Source organism: Aphanomyces astaci, assembly GCF_000520075.1.
Source record: "Aphanomyces astaci strain APO3 unplaced genomic scaffold supercont1.112, whole genome shotgun sequence".
Classification (NCBI taxonomy): Eukaryota; Oomycota; class Saprolegniomycetes; order Saprolegniales; family Verrucalvaceae; genus Aphanomyces; species Aphanomyces astaci.
In genome coordinates, this window is record NW_009798375.1 from 1 (window position 1) to 24,378 (window position 24,378).

The window sequence follows — 24,378 nt, forward strand, 5'->3', positions numbered from 1 at the left end:
CCTTCTCAACACTTGCCTTCTTGTGCCAGCGCAAGCGAACCGAGACGTATGGACCATGCGCCGACTTGCCCAAGGAGACGTCACCCCACTTGAGGCCCAACATTTCGCCAATGCGGAAGCAGCCCAAGTAGCAGCAGGAGAACAAGCAGCGAAACATAGCCCCGACGAATGGGTTGAGTCTGGCAAATCCGTTGATGAGGGTTGAAAGCTCGTCGATAGTAAGCGGGTGAGTCTTCTTTTCATCGTCGACGTTGTTTTGTCGATTGTACTTTTGAAGTCCCACAACGTATTGCTTGGACAAAGGTGCTTGGGCCGGGTTGGGCTCGACATGCTGGTCCTTAAAGTAGGCCACCAGGGAAGTTTTGGCGGAGTCGACGGTACGGGGTTTGCGACCAAGCGAGTAAATATGGTGAAAGAAGTCGGTGCAGTCCTCTGTCGTGGCTGCAGCAGGGTCGAGACCGTGCTTGTGTGACACGCAGAACTCTTGGAATTGCGTCTGGTACGTTAGGTATGTTCGTCGTGTCGACGCTCCACGGAACGAGTCCTGGATGGTTTGTTTGGTGGGCACGCTTTCCATTTTGCAGAATTGGATTTTGCGAATAGTTGTGGTGTAACCGATTACATATATTTAACTGCCCAATGGCATCGCGTACATGTCAAATGTTAATTCAATGTTGCTCCCACGACAAGATCCTCGTCCAATGATTAGGCGTCAAAAGCCGTTGACGAATCCAGTCACGATTCTTGTGTCGGGCAGCCAATGGTTCTCCTGAAATTGTCGGGTACTTGTCGGGTGTGTATTTTATGTTCCGATTAACAGTACGTCCGAATGTGCCTCAGTGTCCCAACTTTGCTCGAAATTGCTCCATTCTGAGGCCTCGTTCGGAAATAATCCATCGTTTGCTCGAAAATAATATTTTTCCTACCTCTAACACCTTATCATTTTCTGAATTGAACCATTTTTCAGGGAGATACGGGAACAGGACACAAACACATCACTACTAAGAATCACTATGAAGAATTAAAGGTCCTTGATTCCTTCAAAACGTGATGTACCATTGTCGAGGGGATACGTGCAACTTCATTCAAGTTGCCACGTGCGAGTCAACCAGGAACCTCAATCTGCCACTTCCGCGGAAACAAACGACGTGTACATGCGCTCGGCAGTTACATATTAATTATTCCCTTTAACATATTTATGTTGATATTTGTAATATGTAAGTGTATTTTTATTTAGCCCCAGAATAATTTACGTTTTGCAAAACGATTTATACATCCTGAAGATTGCGCATGCGCACATGCGGGAAAAGCGCGACACAGGTCTGCGATTTATCAATGCATACCGCACAGCCGGTCACGAAACTCTCCATTCCTCATAACAACAACCAATACTAACGTTATCGAGATCCTTTTGTTGCCTGTCGTATGAATCAACAACTGTAGCGAAAGACATCTTCGAACACCCAAATTCGTCATATTTCAAGAACGTGCGCATACATGTGGGTAAGATGCCTCTTGCCATTGGGAGCTGTGCATGTGTAGACCTTGCTGCATATGCTGAGTTAGTGATGGACTATCTTGTAGTATGAGTTGGATTACGCTAAGTATTACACAGCTCGAGAAAAGCGACGTCGAAGTTCGTCCATTTTCGATAGATGACATGCCGTCCGAGTATGGTGCACGTCACCAATAAACTACCAACTTTTCATAAAAATTTCTTGCTGCTATTTCGTTTTCATTTCTCAATTTATTTTAGCGAATAGATACTTAGAATGGAGAGATGGAAAACAACGCGTGGTATGGGCATGACATCTTCTCGACCAACCATTCCCTTTGTCTCACACAACTCTTGCCTACCACATCTCCAGGACGGTCTTGACGACGGCGATATGGACCGACCCGCAGTGCAACCCAACGTCCGTATGTCACGGTTCCATTCGAATGGAATGGGTCGTGACATGGTGGAGTTTGCCGTCGTTGAACGAAAATACTGTTTTCGCGAGATTGGCAACCGATCGGGAAAATGACTTGGAGGGGTTGCCTGTGGGAAAGCGAGCGCCGCACGAGTCCAACGACGGAAGCATCGCCAGGTATATGCCCAACACCAGCACCACGCTCATGTTCATTTGGAGCGGGTTTGCATAAGCACGCAACACACACGATGCCCGTTGGTCGGGATCACCCCCATAACGACTCGGACGTGAAAACCATTTGCACAGAGCTTCGGACACAGAAATATTTTAGGCATTAATACAATTGATGCATACGAATCCCAAGCTTGCTTCACGTAATTAAAATAATGAAGATAGAATGCTTTGTTTAACTGGAAGTCAAGTTGGGTAAAGTGTAACTAGAGACAGCATATCAAGGACAAACGCAAGTTCATACTACTGTAGTATTAACGTAGTACCAAGTGTTCATGCTCAAATCGGTAAAAAGTTAATGTAGTACTACTACCACTACTTCATCCGTCACGCTCGCAAGGGCTACCGGTAAACTACTGTACTGCAGGTTTGGAACCTACAGTCCTGCAACGTCAAATAACATATGACAAATATAAAGAGAGGTATTCTATTCCAAAACGATACTTGTATGTAAACTATGGTGAGGCAAGGAAAATTAATTCTATTTTGACTGAAGTACTCCAGATGTCGGAATCAACTTCTGCTACGAAATTCGATTATATTCTTCAAGTGCTTTCTTTGGGCGATTTAGAGTAGCGTGCGCCCGAACGCAATACGTATTCTATTTACAGTACAAATGTTACGTATTGATTTTGTACTGTAAAAATCCACATAACATTACACTACATATTCACTCCTAACGTTTGTAGTCTTTTTCGATGCCAATCAATATGGAGTTCAAACATGGCGGTGCTATCATGACATTCAATAATGGCGAGCTTTCATGGCTTTAACGATGCACCTTAAAATAACATACTACAGTAGTAGTCTAGAATTTCATAATGTTCATTCGAAAAATTGGATGGATCAGCACGTGGTTAAGAGTGGCAAGGGCTTGGCACGAGTTGTCAAGTGCAAATACTGCAATCATACTCTGCCAAACACAACTGCCCGATGGACGTCCCACCTCAAAAACTGCATCTTAGCCCCGGAGGGTTTCACATTTGAACCCAAGCGGCAGCGAGTGGCTATCGCCCGACATGACCCCCAAAGCTCCAGTGTCGTAGTTCAAAGCAGCTTGGTGGGGTCACAAGTTGGACAGTGCCTTTGCCAACATCATCTTTTCGACGGGAGTCCCCTTCCGATTTGCCGACAGTCCAGCTTTGGCTATTTTTGTGCACTTGGCCCGTCCAGCATACACGCCGCCGTCAGCGAAGTTGATAACCGGGCCGCTGTTGGACAGGGCCCATGCTCAGATGGAGAATTCCATGAGCGCTTTCATGGACAACCAGCCCATCGCCAGCTTGGTATCCGATGGGTGGACATCAATGCGAAACGATCACATGGTAAACTTTGTCGCCGTTTTCCCTTTGAAAACAGCTAGACCAGTGTTTGTGAAAGCCATCGCGACGGACGACATTTCGCAAACCGGTGTCAACATTGCTGCAGAGCTCGACCGTGCTATTGTGGCCATCGAGGTTTCCAAAGTGGGAAGTGTTGTGACGGACAACGCCGCGTGTATGAAGAGTGCCTGGAAAATCCTGGAACAGAGGTACCCTGGTTTGATCTGCAACGGTTGCGCTGCTCATGCAGTGAATTTGTTGATCAAAGATGTGTGCAAGTTGGAGGTGTTTGCCAACGCACTGGAGCGTGCCGGGGACGTGACTTCTTTTGTCAAAGACCGCAATGCTCTGACGAAACGATTTGAACGCATCCAGGACACGCTGTTGGCCGACGGGGAAATTTCCTCCAAACGCGCATTTGTCCTCCGTGGTGGCTACACGATGGTACACCCACTACAACTGTATTGCCCGCGTCCTCGAAAATCGCAAAGTCCTAGCTCAGCTCGCCAACACGGCCTTATTCCACGACCTCAAGGTCACGCCAGGTTCTCGGGTGAAGAAGGCTGTATTTGTGGATGCTATCACCGACGCAACGTTTTGGTCGAATTTGCAGTCGATGGAAGCGACGTTGCGACCAACTTGCAGCATCATCGGCAAGTTCGAGGGTGACACTTGTTGTTTGTCCGACGTGTATCGCTTGTTTCTCGAGTTGCGGGCGCATTGGAGTACCAGCGACGAGTTGACAGAACTGTTGCTAGACCGGTGGGCCTTTATTCACACGGAATCCATGGGGTTTGCGTATTTTCTGGATCCAACAACCCGAGCTGGTGAGGGGATGTTCGAGGATGACCTGTATGACAACGCCCATCTGCTACAAGAATTTGTTCTTGTCAAAAAACAAATCAGCTCAAATGTCGAAGCTGTCCGGACAGAGTTGGCAAATTTTGTCGATGCCATGAAGAATCCGTCGGACAAGGCAAAATTCTTCATCGAACAATGCGCCACACCCATGACATATTGGCACCAAGTGGGCTCAACGAAGTTTCCCATCCTGTGTGCAGTTTCTCGGATTATGTTCAGTGTTCCAACGTCTCAAGCAGCCTCACAACGTGTTTGGATCATTTATGACTTCATTTTGACCAAGCGGCGAAACCGGTTAAGTCCAGCGAAGGTTACGAAGTTGGTACAGTTGTATATGAATGCAGATTTGTCGTCCCGAGGCAGTTTGGTCAGTGTAATGATGGGCCAAGAAAGCGATGCGGGCGAAAGTGACGATGAAACCAAGACTTAGACTAGTACTGCATTCATTAATTACTACTTAATCCAATACGCATATTTTCGAAGCGCAATTCTTAAAGTCTAGTCTACCAAGGCAAAGGAAAACCTCTGTACTCCATCAACAAGAACTTCGTTAACCCATTGCCTCGGTCTATTCCCTGGATTGGACTTTGCCACAGTGGAACCGAGGCGTAGGATGGAGTAGTTGACGGCCTTGATAGCCCCCCGCAAGCGGGTTTAAGACGAAGGCTGTGATATTCGATGCAAATTGGATAATGATGTGATAATGTTGATTTTCACGGACGTGACGAGAATGATAGGATATGACAAGGAAGAAGGAAGATGTGATATGACTTGGCGCCTTCATTATTCTTCACAGCGGAGGGATGTCATAGCACATCACACAAAATTGCCAGAAAGCATAAATAATTCATTTTGAGAGAGGAAACACGTGACGTAAGGTAAATGTGTACTGTTTGTACTGTAGGTGTACTGTACAACAACACAGTACGCATTCAGGCGAACCCTAACTTAGAGTCTATCGCAAAGCGGGTTAGGTTTAACACCACCGCCAACCGCCTACTCGTACGGTAAATTATGCGGATGAAAGTGTCTTCCTGCAGTAATTTCCCAATTTCATTCGTAGCCGACACTTCCTATTACAAATAAATGAATCGACCAGGCCCTATGGGCCTGCTCGGGGAACGTCGACTCCACGCCCGTCGACGCTTTTGACAAAATATATGGGATTTTTATCCGGAAAGTGTTATCATCGGACACTGCCGTCACTTTTGGAGTTAACATCTGCCGCCACTTGACAATGGTTGATGATCGTGTCGTTGTGACTGCTGCAAGCTTAGCTGTCACGCCTACCGGGCCCGCCAGGACAAGTACAATATTCTCACTGTAACTCACATTGAATTTGACTCCATGCTTGGTAATCTGGCGTATGAGCAGTGGTTTCTGTCCAATCTGCGGTGTGGCCAAGCCACGTTTGTCCAACTGGTCAGGGTCCTTCGTGCTGAAATGGTGGCCACCACGACGCAGACTTCTTCTTGCCCGTGTCGTGCGCACTACCCTTTCGCTGTTTTGGTGGCCGAGCCACCACTGAGTCGTGCTGCTTCCGCTTCGGAGCAACCGGCAAAGCATCGACGCCGTCCATGTTCGGACTTGCAGTGGACATCGACGGTTGTGTTGTGGCGTCGACGTTTTTGCTTGGCGTGCCTACCATCTCTTCGTCATCCGAATATAGCCCAATGAAAAACGAGCACCAAATATTTATCCCGCTCTTCACATGCAAAAAGCGTCGACAGGCGTGGAGTCGACGTTCCCCGACCAGGGCCTAACATGATTAGGAACCTGCGGCGACGACGGCAACAGCGACTTACGGTAAGATGATTCCTCATTCGGCAATATCAAACAGTACCTCGTCATCATCTCAGCTGGGGACATCCAAAATAACGGTGTTTTTCAACACCAACGAAATTTATCACCACTACTAACATGTTTAGAATGGACACTAAACACCCGAGACACTTTACACCCGCGGCGATACCGAACAGCTCTAGTGGGTCGGCGACAAAACGGACTTCGCCCGTGGCAGCCCTTAATAAATACCATCAACTTCAACCCTTTAAAAATCAACCAGCATCAACGGTAACACCCATCGTTGAGGTAGCGTGGGCTATCGAAAGTCACGGTGTTTGTCAGCACCATACAATGTGAAGAAGAGAAATGCATGGTGATACTAAAATGAGTTGATATTACGCTTCTCTTACAACAGCGGTTATGATATCGCACGTACTACATCATAAATCCACTAGTGCTACCTCGACGGGCGACCATGCCTATTAAGAGGAGAACAGGTATAAAGGCGGTGACCGACCCTCAATTACATGTTTCAATTCATGGAACCTCGTGCATTGTATTTTCTGCTGAAACATTTTCATCTTGCTTCTAGATATAGTGAAACTTACATATCAACAACACCTGCCGTCTACTACAAGGTAAGCAAATCTAGAAGGATTGAATTCTACAATTTTGAAACTAACTAGACATCGCACATAACTCAATTTGAGCTGTGGTGCGTGGTGATTATGGCAGCGGTGGTGATCGGGGTATCGTGGTGATGGCGGCATGTGCGTGGCGGTGACAGCATGGACGCAGCTGTGGCGGCTCGGACACATGGTGGTGGCGGCGAAAATTCGTCGAAGCGTTGCCATATCGGAGCAGCAGTGGCCATATCAGAGCAGCAGTGGAGGCATGGACAAGGTCGCGAAAACGGCAACTAGGTTGTGGCCGCAGCCGTGGCGACCGCGGGAGCAGTGTTGTTTTAGGGATGGTGGCGTTGAACTACGATGCTGCGGTACGACAATTTTACATTCTCATATGATTTATTGTATATTGAAATATACTAACATGACTAGTTTGATGAGAGCCATCGATCCTGATCAAGGCACCGCGAACGACAACTGTGGGGGGGCTGCTAGAGTCGCTGGAGGGCTAAAATTCAAAATTTAATTGAACTTTTCTAATGTCATTTCTTTTGTTGTGTTGTGCGTACTGATTAACCAACCTTACTGCGAGTTGGTCGCCCCAGCCGACCAACCACTCAAAACGCGGGCAACATTCTGGTCTTCGTTCGAGGTATTGAAAACGTAAGCAAACGCCTTGTTTGTTGCTGTCATGTTCCAGCTGCCGCGATTAAAGATCCATTGCGGCGACAACTCCGACGAACCGTTGGCAAAATGGGCTCCTCAGCAGAAGGAATGGGATGTCAAATCAGCTAAGACTCATCCGTTTGGCAGATGCGATTCAGCATCGGTTGATGTGACTGTGGACTCCGGGCAGAGTAGAAACGACACCTTCATTTTAGCCGCTGCATCCACGGGCTCCACTCCGACAACCGCTCCGAATGCTTGGTAGAGCAAGTCAATCAAGGAGTGCGACGACATATCAAGGAGGGCGGCATGTGGCGTCGATTGCATCACCACAGCAGCAGCAATTGCGGTAAGAGGCAGCCAAGGAATTTCTCGTCGTAATTCAACGACAAACCTAGTTCGTAGGATGCCTTCACTCGCATCAAGCGCACGATTAGTACACCTGCAGCACTTACCGTGAGATTTGCCTTCTGGAGTGACGACAGGTCTGACGCACGGCCAAATAGGTACCATAACACAAAAGAGCGGCATCCTGGTAGTCGGTAGCATTCTTCGCGGTTGAGTATTGGTAGACCATGAGAGTCGAAGGTGGTCATTGGTACACGCTGAGGCCTTCTTGACAAACTCGCCCGAGTTGCGCATCATGGAGTACCGGTCGAGGGTTGAGTCCATTTTCAACAGCTTGGCGGAGACGGCGGTGCTAAGTTGGTAGAGTTCATTCAGCCATAACTTGATGTGGAGGTAGTACGACATGACTGTGTTCCGAGCGATCTGTTTCCCACCCTTGGTGTCGAAGAATGCCAAGTACGACCTAAACTTGTTAAGCACACGTTCAATGGCAACTCCAGTAGGGTCAAGAGCAAATTGTGCATGAATGTATTCCAATGTTACATTCACCTCAGTGACAAAGCGCGTAAACGACTTGATCCCTGTAGCCTTCGCCTTGGTCGTGCGTGTTGGCAGGCACAAGGTCTTGGATCCCCATGCAGAATGATCATGCCAAAGTGATTGCTACCAATTGTCCGAACACAACATTTTATATGCAGGAAAATATGTGTTAATGGTAGCGTTTGTATTGCACATATTCATATTTCGTGATTCATTCGGACAAAATCTGTCCGAACTGGTCCGTTCTTGTCCTAGCAATTACATATACATTGATTGGCTGAAATGTTCCCGAAAAGCGACAAAACGCAAGTATAATTGGCTGTTAATTTTATCCCCGGATTGGATTGGTTATTATTCTGGATACAGTGCTCAAGAATCCCCGCAAAGTGATCATATTCACCTTTATACCCTTTACGAATGCAATACGAATCCCTTTATAATCCGATTTTGTGTTATATTGGTTTTAGACGGGCTATCTATTTCACTCTCAGCAAACCAGCCACACGCACGACCGCCCTGACCAGCCACACGCACGACCGCCCTGGACAAGTCCGTTGTACAGCACGCCATCTACAAAGTGCAACGTCACTTTAGTCATTCAATCGTGCAATACAGTGATGGAAGAAAGGTTAAGACACACCCCAATTTAGACTTTACTCGCGTCTTTGTGAGCTGTTCGGCTCGAAAAATAGCTCTGCCGCAGCGTCAACATCTGTTGACAAGATAACAGTACGAGCCGGTTGCTGTTTTGCCGCATTGCGAGGTAGAGACGGTGGCTAAGCTTTTCTAGTATGGAAGTCAGGATAGGACATTTCAGTTAACTTCCTCTAGAGGACGTAATAATGCTTATAATCACCATCGATTTGAACCACTTCCTCTAAACAGCTCTACACAACACCTCGTGTACGTCAAATGGACCGTGGACCTCAACTCAACGAGTTTCAGCGCGGTCAAATTGTCGTGTGGAAGTCCAACGGCGAAACAGTGATATTCATGTCCAAGAGCCTTGGCGTTTCCCGCACGGCCATTTCCAACTACCTCAAGAACCCTGACAACTATGGCAAGCGTTATGGGCACGGGAGGAAGTCGAAATTGACGGTAAATGACACTCGGCACATTTTTAGGGCCGCGAGTAAGCCAGGTGCATCGTCCAAATCGATTGTTCAAGATCTTCAATTGCTTGTGTCGACTCGCTACGTACGCTACATGCTACAAGCAAGCATTCGGTTCGAATACGTCAAGCGTAACGTCACTCCCAAGCTGACGGATGACCACATTCACGCCCGCCATGCCCATGCCAAAAAGCACCTTGAATCCCCCCAACTGGTCGACCATTATATGGTCGGATGAGAAGAAATTTAACCTTGATGGCCCAGGCGGTATGCAGTCGTACTGGCGTGACATTCGCCACGAGAAGGAAACGTACTTCTCGCGCAAATTTGGAGGGAGAACTGTGATGGTCTGGGGGGAGTTTTCGAGCGACGGAGCGAGCGAGCTTGCGTTCTTGGAAGGCAACCAAGACTCAGACAAGTACTGTACATCTGGACGCTTCAAGACTATCTCTTCCCCTTTGCTCGCTGTCTCTACGGCGATGAAATCAACTTCATGCAAGATGGCGCGTCAATCCATCGGTCGAAGAAGACCATTTTTTTTTTTGAGAGGCGAAAATGTCATCCTTTTTGACCATCCAGCCTGTCTCCGGACCTCAACCCGATCGAAAACCTGTGGGGAATGCTTGTGCGCGGTGTCTACCATGGTGGCAAGCAATACCATAGCGTGGAAGACCTGACTGCCTCGATCAAGGTGGACGTATGGCTCATGAAACGACTGGTCGAGTCGATGCCACGACGTTGTGTAGCTGTCGTAGAGGCCAATGGTGCAATGACACCTTACTAGGGTGTGTTGCTGGAAGTTTAAGTCTTCAAAACTCATTCTTTGTGAAATGCCCTATTCTGAATACCAGGTTTGACACTAAGAATTTTATATAGCTGGAAGTCATCGTCATTTCTGCCGCAAATGAGTATGCATATCCTCTTTAACCTGTTTGTTGGGACCAATTCCAAAATCACAGAGCCTCACTTCACTTCCTTCGGTATGAACGAAAGTAATTATCTTGTGTCTTAACCTTTCTTCCATCACTGTAAGCGAGCTATGTATACTGTAGTCGATCTATACAAGACACAACTCAAGGTGCACAAGTGCCCAAGCGTCAATGACCAAGACATAACGTTCCCCGTCAAGATGGCAGTCACGACCACGACCGGACTGTTCCAAGGCACGGTGGCGGCAACCGTGGCCGCGAACGGACCATTCACGGACGTGGTGGCGGCTGCCATTCCCGTGACCGGACCATTTGCGTGTACGGTGGCGGCAGTTCGTAACCGGAACATTGTTGAGGTTAGTTGAGTCAAAAGGCAATGGTAAACAGACGTGTAAACTTTTATTATGGAGCCGTGATGTTGTGCTTCTTTATCAAATCGTACACGGTGTGGTAGGATATGTCGTCGACACGCCGCTTTGTAGGGGAAACTCCAGTGGCTGCTGAAATTGCTATATTGCTTGGGCACAAGCGCCTCGCCACGTGTATTGCGCTTGATTGATGCGTAGTCGAAATACATTTGGCAGATATTGCTGGGCAATGGTACATAGCTGGATCGTGGTGTCAACCACGAATGACGGGTGCTCTGTGTGCAGCCAACGCTTAAACCCTTCCAGGATAGCGAGGTATTGGGCCCTTGTGTCATCTACAAGACGCATAGCGACCACTCGATCCCCTGCAATTTCTTCCACATCACCATCTGTGTGCTTCCGCTTTGTCCTGCCCATTGCTGATCGCAAAATGGATCTTTCAACATTCCGGATATCCAAGGCAGTTACATTCGTAAAAGGGTACTATTTTGTGGATACAATTTTTATAATACGAAAGGCAAGACTAAGTCAGAAATAGATCCATGATATTTGCCTTTTACGAATCCTGGAAATTCGTGACGCAACATATAACCGGACAAAAAAGTTCGTGATCGGTCTCACACCGTTCGTAAAAGGGTACTATTCACGCATATGAACGTGTCGACGTCGTCGTGAGTAGCACGTACCGGTACGTCCACACGACGAAATCGGCCGACGCGATTCATCGGTATATCGACCAACGGAGACCTACGATTGGCTCACGCATTCGTGTAAGTATCGATGCCCACGCATGGGGTCGGATTGTGCCAGGTGACCACGTCCTTACAAACGCCAAGTATAAAACCACGATCCACTCCACCCCGTATACCCACCCACTCGTAGGCCGCATGCGCCCACCAAAACGCCCACGAATACAGGATAACCTGTCCATAACGACCCATTGATTGGGTTGATCTTAACGTGGTGAAGAAATTCTACGACTCTGATTTAAATTTGAAGAATTGGTCAAGTAACGTTAATAAAGATTTAACCAAGCGGTATTTTGCATGGGCGAATTGAATTGGCCACAATGTCTTGATCTTTGTATGAGACTGGTATCAGTACATCATATCCGAAGGTAAATGAGCTTTTGACCTACCTCTAAAGTGATAAAACGCATGAAACCCGGATTTAACTTATTTAGTTTTTTGGGTTTAACTACATAACCTCTGTCTTGGATGAAGTAATAGGACATTTGGCACATTCATTGAAAGTCAGATGCAGATTTATCAACATATATCCATAGTATGATATTTATACTATTAATACGTAGTAGAAACATAAAATGGCCATATAAATATAAAATGAGTAACGTTATGTATGAACTATAAATATAAAATGAGTACTGTATGTTTGTATTTGGAGTCCCATCTTCAGTACTACTTCAGTACTACGCAGTACTATTTATTACCTGAAGTAATACGTAGTATATCCCCAGGGAACGTTTTGGACACAAAGCATATCGACGAGTTCATTACGTTCGAGCATGCACGTCCTATGTAAACTATCGCACTATCAATCCGCTAGCTATTCCGTACTACTTAGTATGGGCTATCGTTTTGTCGGCGGTGGGGCGGGGAGCTACCAGCGACAGCATGTTTTGAACGGCAAACAAATGCACGGGCAGCGCCGACGCTTGGCGCAGCGTCGTGGGGTGTACGGTTAGCCACGCCAGGTCATGAAAGCATTTCAAAATTTCAACGGTCACGCCGACGGGGATACCGTCCACTTTGGCACTTGACAGGCCTAATATCGCCTCGACATGAAGCTGCACGATGTTTGGTGCAGCCGACAACCGATCCAAGCCTACAAACACACAAACTTGAACCCCGTTCAGTGTTGTGTTCAATCATGTACCATGGACATTAGCTGGTTTGGACGGAACGATGAGGCCGGCGTCGTGGACGGCGACTGCGCGGGAAATGTCTGCATCCTGGCGGTTCGTCCATCCAAGGTCGCCGTCGACTGCCGCAGACGACAGCACCCATTGGTTTACTACAACGGGCTGCGTATCCCCAATGGCCTTGGACTCCCATACGTCGTGCCAGATGGCCCTTTCTCGGTCATTGATTCGAGCCAATGCATTGGTGGCTACCACCGCAGCCGGGGCATCCTGGTCGCGCCCAAGGGCTGCGAAATGCAGTACTTTGTCCACGAGCAGGGCAATGTCTTCTGCCCGGAGGTCGGGCGCGTCGATAAACACTGCGTCCGTGGCCATAACGCCCCCGTTCGAAGTCACCAGCGCCGATAGCAGCCACCCATTGGCCAATCCGTAGCCCAAAAACACATGAAAGGCGGCGCTCGGGTCGGCCAAATGGTACATTTTCTTGGTCACGCCATGCGGCAAGCACGCATAAGCGTCAGCGGCCAGGCCCGCGGGAAGGGGTTCGTACAGACGATCGTACAGGGCAAACGACTGCTCTCGGAAGTACGTCGGCTGGACATGCACACACGTTTCCACCAACTCTTCGACGTACACGACTTGAAACGAGGGCTGCCATCCATCAAGTTGGGAAGAAATCGCACCAAGGAAATCTGTGACACGGTGGGAAAACTTGCTGCCGAACGGAGCAACGACGAAAATCGAAGCTGTCGTGTCGAACGCAGTGCGTCCTAAGTCGGTAACTGCCTCGCGATACGTTTTGAATGGATCTGCCGCGTCGTCCGACTTGTTGACAATGACCAGAGCGTTCTTGTGTGTTTCATGGTCGACATCGTTGAAGGTCCCCAAGGATGCATTGATGTACGAAGTCCGCAGGGACGCCATGTACATGTGTGACAGCGTCGCGATCCAGTCGCCGGACGAGTGCGGGCAGATGACGGCCAAGCGCACGGGCTTGGGTCCGCCAATGGGAGCGCAGGACCGCAGCGTCCATTCTGGGAGCAGCGACGGCGGGAGGGCGACGTGGGACGAGTCGGCTTTCGACGCGACAAACGATGGCGGTGTTAGCACCTGCAAACGACGTTCACGTCGTCGCATGTTTACAAAAGCCTAGACAGATACTACGTACATGTGTTTCGAGGGGGCCGTTTGGGGGTTGTGTCGTCACATGCGACAAGTATTCTTGCGCATTGAGCCAATGCGAAGGCGCAGCTCCATACAAATGGCTCAGGGACGACAAGTGCGGCTCTACCAACGACGTGAGCACTCCAAGTTGGTGCTCGGATGTCGTGTCGTCGTGGCCATTGGCTTGATGGGTTTGCCAGCTCACCACTGCCGCCTTTGCAAGCCATCGAGCGCCGCCACCCACCTTGACATCCACAACACACGGCGGCAGGGCCGACTGTGGCGATGCCCTACTGTCAACCTCCCGGAAGTCCGGAGTCGGCTGCTGGATTCGACTCGGGGGAACGATGGCCTTGGTGTGCATGTAACGACGGGGTGATGAATGCGCCGCGGGTTTGTACACGTCCGCCGTGAACGTTGCTACGCCGAGAGACTGAGATGTGGTGCGCTTGGACGCCGATAGCTCGGCCTTGACGTCCCGAGCTAGCCACTCGAGGGCTTGCTTGTTCAAGTTGAGCGGGTGGGCGGTGGCTGGCTCCCGCAGGGGCACCGACGGGGTGGCGTGCTCGAGGTTGACAAACTTGACGCGGGAGAGGGGGTCGTCGGCCTTCTTGCTGGCTTTTTTCAGCTTGCGCACGAACGGCTGCACCTTCCGCGCCCGCTTGAGACCAGGCAGTGCCCCGCTTTGAAGGGGAAACTCGACGCATACTTGGCGTCCTTTCGACGGCAATTCCGGGGCCACAGGGACCAGGAACTCCTATATCGAATACATGAGTCATCTACCTGGAGTTGTGGAGAAGGGGGGTATTTGATATATTACGTCGTCGGGGTCAAATTGGCCCAGCAGAGGCGTGTGCTACACAGATGCCACGGGTCATCCTTGTCGTCGTCGACTATAAATATATATATATATATATACAGCAGCACCTTCTTGTCCACAACGTTGTCCTGGCTGTTGTCGTCGTCGTCCTTGTCAAAGTCGGTTTCGAACTCGTCGGTCACCTCTTTCGACACGTCGACGGGGTTTTGTGGACTGGTGTCGTCGCGAACGCGCTTGAGCCGGGGTTTCTCCTTCTCCACCAGGCGGGGAAGCGCGTCGTCGCAGGAAAAGGTGTCGGCAACCGCCCACACGTCGGCCAACTGACTGACGCCATGCAATCGCATCAAAGCGTCGTTCTGGGTCGTCCAGTCTTGGTTGCTGCTACTTGGGACGATGGACACGACCAACTGCGACGGTGTGGACAGCGCCACTTTGAGTCGAAACCACCATCTAGCATCGCCGGCAGTCTCTCGGAGAGTGTTCCAGTTGTCTTTGCGGTTCGACGACAACGTACGGAACTCAAAGGTCGGCTCGCCGTTGACCACTAGTCCGTCGTCGCCATTGGCCCGTTTGCCCCACGAAATCAACGAGTGTTGCACCATCCAATCTCCGACTTGCTGCTCGACAGCAGCTAGGAGCACCTTTCGGATCGACGTAGGCAGGTCAGTGCCATCGCTTTTCCGCCATGAACCATGCTCGACTTCTATGGACAGACAACAGATGGGAGTTCCATTACAGTATCGTTCTACTGCCGTACCTGTGAGGTCGATCGATAATGACTGAAGCAAGTCAACTCGACGAACGTCCAGGTTGATAAGAAACAGGTAGACAGTATCACCCACAGTGATAACGACAGGTGGAACCCACGCCGTGCTCGGGGGGGGATTCGAGCACGCAAGGAACGACATCACTCGAGCATGCAAATTCGCGATCGTTGCTGACGGCTTCAGTATGCAATAGTCAAGGACCTCTATTTCACCCTGGAGGAGTCAAGCACAGAAGCTCATGTGGGTCCTACCAGTGGCCAGCAATGCATCGTGATGTCAGGTGTGTCGCTCATAACTTCCATCGACATCAAGCACCCAGAAGCGTCGGATTGCTTCAGAGTTAACTGCGAATCGCCAAAAATGTATTTTGGCCAATGATCGTCGAATAAACTAGTTTTTTTGGCCAACCAACTATTTTTGATTTGGCACGGACCCTGTTCGTCAAGCTGAAAATATTTGTCTCTGATTGGCTACATTATATTTTTCTTTTTCCTTCGTGCTTTCCGCGGAATCGGGAAACTATTCACGTTACCGCGAGCAGCATCGGCGCCAGCGTCTTGCCAACATACGACTCGCTGTAGATGCGATCGGTGGTCGCGTTAACCAGCGTGCGGCACGAGTCTTGACGGAACCATGTGGAGATTACTAGTAGTAGTACTACTAGTAGTAGTAGTTGGACTCTCGTCCATTTCCAAGTACCCGTATCAAAATTGGAAAATTTGCATTTATGGCAAATTCATAATACAACGTCCAATAATTTCTGGGAGATGCGGGGCGGGACCTGGATGAAAACTCATCATAACACGAAGTTATGGAAGGCCGAGATCGAGGCATTCATGGTTGGCGAGAGCAAAATCTGGAGTTTCTTCGGAGTCATCCAACTTCTTGGAGAGAGGGACATTGGCTACTGTATTTACACGCTTTCTATCGCTCACTGCAAGTCTGTCAGAAAATTCGTGCAGAGCAGTTCCGGATACTGCATTACATTTGCGGATGATATATTTTTATTGCGCATGTGCATGCTTTGTGGTTATTACAAGATAGATGGTGCACGTAAACTCCCACAAAGCAATTTCATTCGATTCGAAAGTGGAGTAATGAGCAGCACCAAATCGGCAGAAAATCGATTGACCAATCAAAATACAAAACATGAATCAACTAGCCAATCCAATCCACTCTTCGAATAATTCAACATCGAATTAGTGTGTGCTTGAAATTAGTGTGATACTGGACGATCTTTATATTGCAAAAGTCAGTAAATCAAAGAATCAGCACAAAAGTCCAAATATTGGGGGGTAAATGGACAATACTGTAAATGTTGACTTGACCAATTTAGTTGGTGCTGGAATCGAAGCAACTATGTAACTCTGGTCAACGTAAACGATGGATTTCCATTAAAACAAGTGGGATTTGCGCAATTCGGTGTACTTTTTGTACAAGTAGAACGAGCCGGCGAGCACCCCCGACGACACGAGTACGAACGGCAACTTCCACCCGCCTGCGGCGTCGGCCTTGCCCGTCACTTGTCCGTGCACCTGGTTCTCCAAGTCCACCGCGACCGAGTCGATCTTGGCGTTGACGGTCTTTTTCATGTACGACTCCACGCGGCCGCTGAGGTGCAGCAGCTTATCGTGAATCTCGATCTCCCTCTCCTTGATCTTCTGGATGTTGCGCGCCGTGCGCTCCTTGAGTGCGACGATCTGGTGCTCAATGTTCACGCGGGAGTTGCCGAGCGACTTTTCCAGGATGATCAGCTTGCACGTGTTGTCGCAGTGGTCGCTCTTGAGGATCTCGTTGTGCTCCTTCGAGTAGTAGTTCCAGTACACGTCCGAGTCGGTCAGATGCATCTGGACATCGTCGGCTTCGGAAAAGCTGAGGAAGCCCAGCACGTCGTGGTTGTCTGCCAGTCCGCCCGTGGACCCTGTGATTCCCACCGTCACGTCCTGCAGCCAGTCGGATGGCAGCGGCAAGTCCCCTTCGTAGCACGGCTTCCACTCGGACGTGGACTTGGCATCCACCTCCAGCTTGAGCTTGACGCCGTCCACCACGATGCGCAACCGGGACGAGCTGAACACCGGGTCGAAGTGCGCGCTTTCTTCGTGGAAACGCAGCGCGGCGTCGCAGCCAATCTTGGTCTCGTCTTGCAACGTGTCGGTGGTCTTGGTGCCGTCGTTGATCTGAATGGTCACGTCCTTGTGCCCTCCCTTGTGTTCAGAGTTCACGAATGTGTCAATCACGATTCCCACGCCCACGTATTGGTCCTTGAACCCGTGGTTGTCGCCGTCTTCGTGCGTCGGTGTGTGGGTCAGCCACAGCCCGATGCCATCCCCAAACCACTTCTTGCCTTGGCCGGAAATTCGGAATTGAAGCACGGCGGAAAATGTGTTTCGCCCCAACGGAGCGGTGTTCCACACGTTGCCATGCTTGCTCTGACGGTCCGGGGTCAAGCGGATAAAGTTCTTTAACACTTCCGTGGACCCGCCATGGGACCACGTCGAGTTGACAATGCGCTTGCCAGCGCGATCAAGGGTCTTGAAGGGACCGCTGAAGGAGTGCTGCTCGAGCTTCGAGCTGGTGCATTCAAGGGCAAGGGCAAGCAGGCACGCCAACGCAAACTGGACCTTCATGTGTGGGCCGGCGTCCTGCAATTCGAATTGCAATGTGGTGTTGGGGCCGACAGCGCTTATAAATAGAGTCGATTACCTTTCTCGTTGAATGTACGATACAACGTACGGGTACAACCCATTTGTTTTACAAATGAAAACGTACGTACATTCAACCGTCGTACGTAAGTCCTCCGACTTTATTTGGCAGAGAACATGTTAATAGATGACCATCGTCCTCGCTGCATACTTTGGCCGAACTCGTTCTCTACCGCCATGGGTAAAAAACTATCATTGAATATGCTAGGGCTGCTCTATAGCTTTTACAGTAGTGGAATCCATTCATTTTGAATGACATATTCACCTGACTCATATATCGTACGTACTAGTATGCAATCAATGAGCACCAATGCCACTATCCATGGAAGTCCAGCCACGTGTGATCAACCTGGCCACGTGTCAGGTAAACCTGAGACGCTCATAATATACGGTCGATGGGGGCCATTCCGACGTATTTCCTGTTCATTTGAACAATAGTTGTCCGGATATTGATCATTTTTCAGCTATTTTGACTGATTCGCGCGTCGTTTTCCGGATTCTGCCTCGCTCATTTTTCCGGAAGCGTTCGTAGCACTCGCGGATTTCTGAAATTGGACGATGGCGAAGCTGCACTTCCTCCACATGCTCTTGCTGCTGGCGTTGGCCATATCCATCTGCGTCGCCGACAAGTTGGAGGTTCTGTCGTTTGATGGACCTTACGACAGCATAGATGCCAACGGTCAACGCTTCATCAATGGCACGTGGATCCATGGAGGGTCGGCGGAAGTGAAAAAGAACTTCATCCGCCTGACGTCGGATCGTCAAGACAAGAAGGGTTACGTGTGGAACAGCCAATTGATTGGCCGTGACTCGTTCGCTACAGTGCTGACGTTCCGCATATCTGGCCAAGGGAAGAAATGGTTTGGGGATGGCATTGGGTTGTGGCTGACGTCGAGCCAAAACTATGTGTTCGGCGACAATCACGGGTTCACGTCCAACTTCGCTGGCATTGGAATCATTATCGACACATTCAACAACCCAGACCACAAGGGCGGGCACAAGGACGTGTCGGTGCAGATCAACGACGGGTCCAAGTCGTTGCAGACTTTGAACGACGAAACCAAAGTAGGATGCGACGCCGCGCTGCGCTACCACGAAGAAAGCGCGGCATTCAGTCCCGCACACAGTGCCTCTCGCATCAAAGTGAAAGTCATCCAGCAAACGCTCTCCATTGAAGTGGACGAGAAGAGCACCGGCTCGTGGAAGCAGTGCTACGAGACCACGCTTCCATTCAATGCCGACTGGCTGCGCACCGCCACGTTGGGCGTCACGGCCGCCACCGGCGGCGTGGCCGACAACCACGACGTGTTGCGATTGGTTAGCTTTGAAGACGTGAACGACAAGGACATTGGCGAGGACGACTCGGTCTCGTTGCTGCAGAAGATGTCTAAGGATTACCGAAAGTGGCTCGTCGAGCCGTCGTGCCATTCGGACTGCCGCATCGCCGTCCTGACCAAGCAGATTGAAAATTTCCGCATCGAGTCGGATCATGCGCTGATCGACCTGAAGGAGAAGACGTCGCACACAATCAGCAAGTTGCGCGACCAAGAGCAAATGAACGAAAACCGGCTTGAGAAAATCTACCAGCGCATCGTGTCGGTGGTGGACAACAAGGTCCAGGACAAGATCACCAACACCGCCAACCAGGTCAAAAGCAAAATCGACGAAAAGGTTAAGAACGTGACCATCGGCGGTGGCTGGAAACTCCCGTTCCTGGTGCTGTTTGTCGTGCTGGCAGTGGCCAGTGGCGTGGCGTACCAGAAGTACCAAGCGTTGCGAAAGAGCCATCTATTGTAAATCCACACATTTCGATCCAATAAACGCTTCAGTGTTTCATGTTCGCAAAAACTCAGCATTTGTATTGTTGCCTAGAACTCATAACAGTACTACTCGGATTCATGTCAACGCTACTACTGTATGTATAATACACCTTTTTGCGGTTAATTTCGAAAAATATCGGGTATATTTCGTGGAATATTTAAATTCGTAGATATTCATTATATTTCGCGACACCGGCATTTACAGTTAGTTTCGTGGGTATTAATATCTACCAGCCCCTAATAACGCAGACCAGCGTGGACGGGAATGTTCGCAGACCAGCGGCTGGTCGGGATGATTCATCCCTGCTTTTGAGTGTCCGTTCCTGCTTTTGCACGTTTTCGATAGAAATTAAGAAATAGTTTTGATATATTTTCAGAATCCTCGAAAATAGTTCGGATAACATCCCTGCCTTAACTCCCCTAGGACCAAAATGCGTCTTAGACGTACCGTACGCCTAAGACGTACGAATGGACTAATTTGTCTGAAACCTGTTTACTTAAATCAAGAGAAGAAATGTTCAAGAAATATTATTGAGCGACATGAAGGAGGGGCGATTCTGTTCTGTCCATATTTAGCTCAATATACATTTACTTAAGTACGACTTAGACGTACGTCAAAATATACTTATTCGTCTTAGACGTACTTAAAATGGTCCTAGGGGAGTTAACAAAGCGTGGATGGTTTTTCACAGACTAGCCAGTTGTTTTACACTTCCTCTTCCATGGGAGTGCTAAGACAAGTCATGGTAGTCGCCGCCACCACCAATGTCTTATGTTTGGGCCTTCCAATCGCTAACGCAATGTTGGGCCAATCACATGCACCGAACGCATTGCCCCAGCGCACCTACGCGAAGCAGATCCATCGGCGGTCTATTTACCCGACTTGGAAGGGCGATAAGAACGGCGGTGGCATGACCACTACGTTAAGCGTACCGACTCCCACGAAATCAAGCGGTGACTTCTGGCCAACGTCGAAAAAGTGGCAAAATATGGGAGGTGCAGTTGTCCACTGGCTTCAGGACTTCTGGCCAACGTCGAAAGAGTGGCAAAATATGGGAGGTGCAGTTGTCCACTGGCTTCAGTACTTTGCTCTAGCTGCCATCATCGGGGCCTTGATGATGCCAATGTTGAGCTGTGCATGCGCCATGCTTGTGCCCCTTGCCATGGCTACGTTTGGAACTGTTGTGGCTGGAGTCGGCACGATCCATGCTGCCGGTGGCGTTGCAGCGACACTCAGTCGCTTGACATTTCTACTGTTGAGACCCTTGCCAGTGGCTGCTGGCGCCCTCGTGGGGATGGTCGTCGCGGCACTGGTCGTTGCTGGTTGAGTGGTGTATGCCAACCACCAACGTTGATGTAGTACAGTTAAAACTATCACTGCATCCAGAATGCATAACATTACGAAACTGCGTTGACGCATTGCAATGGCCATGCCATATTGCGAGTCATGCAGACAAGTCTTCGGACTAGACATTACATTATTACATTATTGTGCTAAGTTGCCGCCCAAATCATCTCGTGGCTAGTTGAACAATAATAACAGTGGTTGAGAAGCAATCAATTGATAGGTGGGGGTGTTCAATGATGCTCGAGAAAGGTACGTTTCTCCGTGCATATGCCACTTCACATGTGAACACACCACAAAGTGCAAGGCAACCCAAAATGCACCTGCGTTATCGGTTGTTGCACGACCGGTATATATGTTGCGATAACGTCAACTACTACGTAGTACTCCGAGTATATATATACCCGAATTGCGCAGAATTGGGAAATTTGTAGCAAATTTATAAGCGGAATGAAACTTAGCGTTATCCCTCCGAATCGTAGAAGCCCCGCCGAGGACTTTCGCCGCTTCTTAGGATCACACCGCTCCGCTCGACCCCATTGCGCACAGAAGGGGTGGTCTCTTGTACGGTGCTGTCCAACTGAACCCGCTTGTGGGGCGATATTATTGTCATGCCAAACGATACCAATATGAGATGACACAGGAGAAGCTTCCGGATACTACCGGTAGTACTGTCCACCAGGTAATATTCCTATTAATACTATTAATAATAGAAGCGATGGAATACTATTAGTAACTACTAAACGTCTCCAATCATTTACAAGCATTCGGATTTCACCGCGAATAGGAGCAACATGCGGCGTATAATCCAACACTTGGCCGTCGTCGTGGCCTTAGCCGCAGCGTATGTAGCAGCGCAAGCGAACGCTCAAGGCGACGCCTTCGCCCTTGCCGACGAAGATCATGACGGTGTCTTGCAGCGCCGTGAGTTTGTGAAGTGGTCCAACAAAATCCGGGACGCGATCAACCCGCTGCTGGCGGCGGACGACAGCGCTGCGGTCCCTCTGTTCGTCACGAACGAGCGTGTCAAGTCCGATCCTACCGAAGACACGAACTCTGGAGCGAAGCGAGCGAAGAGCACAGTGAGCAAGTTCTGGTCTGGTTTTATCAGCGGCATCGTGACGATTTGGGCGACGGAAGTCGGGGACAAGACGTTCTTCATCGCTGCCATCTTGTCCATGAAACACGACCGCATCGTGGTGTTCGCGGGTGCCATCGGAGCGCTTATCGTCATGACTGTGCTCTCTGTGGTGCTGGGCGGCGTCGCTGCCATCTTGCTTCCTCCGTGGCTGACTCACTATGCCGGCGCGTGTCTGGTATGTTGCTACTATCGCAATGCCTTGACCGACTTGCATATGTTGTAGTTTGTCGTATTTGGCTTGAAAATGCTGTACGACTCGAGGGAAATGAACGCCAAGTACGTCCCATTCGCACTGGTTATGCATGGTCTTGGCTGACTTCTGGACACGCAGCGGTCCATCTGACGAGCTCAACGAAGTCGAAGAAGAGCTGGAAGGGAAAAAGACTGCCGAGGATGCTGCTGGGTACACGTTTCGATTTGATTTCTTCGTCTATAAGTACTAATCTTAGAAATGCCGAAAATGGCGAGGCGACCCCAACGAGCCCGACGCCCCCCCCCGGCGCGTTCCAAGTGTTTTCCCAAGGCTTCTTGCTCACGTTTCTCGCAGAGTGGGGTGACCGCTCCCAGGTTAAATATTTATATATACACATATATCATTAACGAATGTTTGAGCAGATTGCCACGATTACATTGTCTGCATCGAACGACGCCTTTGGTGGTACGAAATGATGGTATCGTTGGTCACTAATTCCACGGATGATTAGTGACATTGGGCGCCATCCTTGGACATTCCATGTGCACGGGGCTGGCCGTGGTCGGGGGCAAGTTCCTCGCGTCGCGGATTTCGGAGAAGACGGTCACTATTGTTGGGGGCGCCTTATTTTTAATGTTCGCCCTCCACGCGCTGGCGTTCCCGCCGCAGGAATAACAAGCGCAAGCTGGTATTTCCAGTGAAGGTAGTACTGAGTAGTGTCCATATGACGAGGCCATCAGCCAGGACGACTGTCGTTCGATATAATACTGTAATCGAATCCAACATATTCCGCGTTTGCATCTCATATACTACGTGGTTACTAGTATTAAAAATGGTCAGCCCCCTAGTTAGTTCCGGTTAATTATCCGGATATATATCCACAACTATTTAGAGATTGTATGGATTAACGTGGTTATTATGTTGTCCTTTTCACCCAGATTTGGGCAGTCATTCGATGCACAATTGTATCCCATACAATGTATACTTTACGAAAATTGAATAGAACTACACCACCTCCCAGTCAAGTTAAATCGTTTTTCCAGTCAAGTTGGAATTTAAGACGTCTGCAACGATAAAAAACATACCAAAAAGGTAGGAAACGAACAATTTCAAATACCAAGTTGGAATTTTAACATTCAAGATGAAATGCACTACTGGCCATAGACCATGTCCTCCAATCGAAAGGCTTTTTCGACATTGCTCTGGCAAAACACCACCTCTCGGATCACCAACGACTGGGTAATGCAGGGAAGCGACTCTCGAGCTGCGTCCTCCAACAAGACCATCCGACGCTCCAGATACGTATTGTAGTCGCCGCGGTCAAACATTGCGCTGGTATGATGGGCAAGGTAACCCTTGATCTTGGACTTGAGAACGCTGAAGCAACTTTCAATAGGGTTTAGCATCGGCGAATACGGCCCAAGTCGGAGGAGCGTCATGTCATCATGTTGGACAACGCGTCGTTCCGTTTGCGAGTGGGCTGGCGCGTTGTCCAAGATGATGACAACACGCTTGCCTTCGAAATGGTCCCGCCACACGTCGCTTGCTTTCACGACTTGGTAAATCTCTTCAACAAAGGCTGCGTTTTGGTCCATCTTGATGCTTCCGCGCTCAAGGCGATGGCAAACAAGGCCCAAGTCGGGTGAGATGGCGCATTGGACTTGCAGATTTGGACCCTTCGAAGGCGGCAATATGATGGATGCGCGTGTGCCTCTTTTTGAGCGTCCTCGGTTTCGCTTGCAGTACAGATTGAAGTTTGTTTCGTCGTAATAGACAATGAAGTCTCCATTGGATTGATGGTGTTTGAGGTGCACAGTGAATTCGTGACGTTTAGCTTTGTTGA

At 49.4% G+C, this 24,378-nt stretch overlaps 8 protein-coding genes across 10 annotated transcripts; 4 read left to right on the forward strand and 4 right to left on the reverse strand.

Moving 5' to 3' along the window:
* Positions 1 to 12: 12 nt before the first annotated feature.
* Positions 13 to 577, reverse strand: H257_17604 (hypothetical protein; the record flags this gene model as incomplete). The annotated part of the gene is made up of 1 exon (XM_009846467.1): positions 13 to 577. A coding segment is annotated over one exon (564 nt), but the record flags the coding sequence as incomplete, so codon positions are not given.
* Positions 578 to 1,780: 1,203 nt separating this feature from the next.
* On the forward strand, positions 1,781 to 2,270 carry H257_17605 (hypothetical protein; the record flags this gene model as incomplete). Its single annotated transcript, XM_009846468.1, has 2 exons — positions 1,781 to 1,797; positions 1,869 to 2,270. 2 exons carry the CDS (start codon positions 1,781 to 1,783, stop codon positions 2,143 to 2,145), a joined length of 294 nt encoding a protein of 97 aa, XP_009844770.1. The 3' UTR covers positions 2,146 to 2,270.
* Positions 2,271 to 3,163: 893 nt separating this feature from the next.
* On the forward strand, positions 3,164 to 4,757 carry H257_17606 (hypothetical protein; the record flags this gene model as incomplete). The annotated part of the gene is made up of 3 exons (XM_009846469.1): positions 3,164 to 3,186; positions 3,226 to 3,910; positions 3,969 to 4,757. The coding sequence occupies 3 exons, from the start codon at positions 3,164 to 3,166 to the stop codon at positions 4,755 to 4,757; spliced, it is 1,497 nt and encodes a 498-aa protein (XP_009844771.1).
* Positions 4,758 to 12,184: 7,427 nt separating this feature from the next.
* H257_17607 lies at positions 12,185 to 15,685 on the reverse strand. Of its 2 annotated transcripts, none has more exons than XM_009846471.1 (7): positions 15,586 to 15,685; positions 15,325 to 15,537; positions 14,675 to 15,270; positions 14,568 to 14,603; positions 13,752 to 14,504; positions 12,598 to 13,693; positions 12,185 to 12,546 (listed from the first exon to the last, which is right to left on the reverse strand). In XM_009846471.1, the coding sequence occupies exons 2-7, from the start codon at positions 15,473 to 15,475 to the stop codon at positions 12,278 to 12,280; spliced, it is 2,901 nt and encodes a 966-aa protein (XP_009844773.1). In that variant the 5' UTR covers positions 15,476 to 15,537; positions 15,586 to 15,685; the 3' UTR covers positions 12,185 to 12,277. The 2 variants fall into 2 exon arrangements, with proteins under 2 accessions (XP_009844773.1, XP_009844772.1); XM_009846470.1 differs by having other exon boundaries at positions 12,190 to 12,546; positions 15,325 to 15,547.
* Positions 15,686 to 16,616: 931 nt separating this feature from the next.
* On the reverse strand, positions 16,617 to 18,010 carry H257_17608 (hypothetical protein). The gene has a single exon (XM_009846472.1). It carries the CDS (start codon positions 17,959 to 17,961, stop codon positions 16,729 to 16,731), a length of 1,233 nt encoding a protein of 410 aa, XP_009844774.1. The 5' UTR covers positions 17,962 to 18,010; the 3' UTR covers positions 16,617 to 16,728.
* A 561-nt stretch (positions 18,011 to 18,571) lies between these two features.
* Positions 18,572 to 19,942, forward strand: H257_17609 (hypothetical protein). Its single transcript, XM_009846473.1, has one exon. It carries the CDS (start codon positions 18,595 to 18,597, stop codon positions 19,831 to 19,833), a length of 1,239 nt encoding a protein of 412 aa, XP_009844775.1. The 5' UTR covers positions 18,572 to 18,594; the 3' UTR covers positions 19,834 to 19,942.
* A 972-nt stretch (positions 19,943 to 20,914) lies between these two features.
* Positions 20,915 to 21,412, reverse strand: H257_17610 (hypothetical protein). The gene has a single exon (XM_009846474.1). The coding sequence runs from the start codon at positions 21,328 to 21,330 to the stop codon at positions 20,935 to 20,937; it is 396 nt and encodes a 131-aa protein (XP_009844776.1). The 5' UTR covers positions 21,331 to 21,412; the 3' UTR covers positions 20,915 to 20,934.
* Positions 21,413 to 21,953: 541 nt separating this feature from the next.
* H257_17611 lies at positions 21,954 to 23,334 on the forward strand. Of its 2 annotated transcripts, XM_009846475.1 has the most exons (6): positions 21,954 to 22,517; positions 22,566 to 22,618; positions 22,674 to 22,745; positions 22,792 to 22,909; positions 22,958 to 23,000; positions 23,047 to 23,334. In XM_009846475.1, the coding sequence occupies exons 1-6, from the start codon at positions 21,996 to 21,998 to the stop codon at positions 23,208 to 23,210; spliced, it is 972 nt and encodes a 323-aa protein (XP_009844777.1). In that variant the 5' UTR covers positions 21,954 to 21,995; the 3' UTR covers positions 23,211 to 23,334. The 2 variants fall into 2 exon arrangements, with proteins under 2 accessions (XP_009844777.1, XP_009844778.1); XM_009846476.1 differs by having other exon boundaries at positions 22,792 to 23,000.
* Positions 23,335 to 24,378: the final 1,044 nt, after the last annotated feature.

Excerpts from the sequence above, each read along its gene's own strand:
- H257_17609 (XM_009846473.1), top strand. The coding sequence starts at position 18,595 with ATGGCGAAGCTGCACTTCCTCCACATGCTCTTGCTGCTGGCGTTGGCC.
- H257_17607 (XM_009846470.1), bottom strand. The coding sequence starts at position 15,642 with ATGTCGATGGAAGTTATGAGCGACACACCTGACATCACGATGCATTGC. Across the intron at positions 15,548-15,585 it reads CGATGCATTGCTGGCCACTG|GGTGAAATAGAGGTCCTTGA; the intron begins GTAGGACCCACA and ends TGACTCCTCCAG. Across the intron at positions 15,271-15,324 it reads ATTATCGATCGACCTCACAG|AAGTCGAGCATGGTTCATGG; the intron begins GTACGGCAGTAG and ends GTCTGTCCATAG.
- H257_17611 (XM_009846475.1), top strand. The coding sequence starts at position 21,996 with ATGCGGCGTATAATCCAACACTTGGCCGTCGTCGTGGCCTTAGCCGCA. Across the intron at positions 22,518-22,565 it reads ACTATGCCGGCGCGTGTCTG|TTTGTCGTATTTGGCTTGAA; the intron begins GTATGTTGCTAC and ends CATATGTTGTAG. Across the intron at positions 22,746-22,791 it reads ACTGCCGAGGATGCTGCTGG|AAATGCCGAAAATGGCGAGG; the intron begins GTACACGTTTCG and ends TACTAATCTTAG.
- H257_17608 (XM_009846472.1), bottom strand. The coding sequence starts at position 17,961 with ATGAAGGTCCAGTTTGCGTTGGCGTGCCTGCTTGCCCTTGCCCTTGAA.
- H257_17610 (XM_009846474.1), bottom strand. The coding sequence starts at position 21,330 with ATGTCTAGTCCGAAGACTTGTCTGCATGACTCGCAATATGGCATGGCC.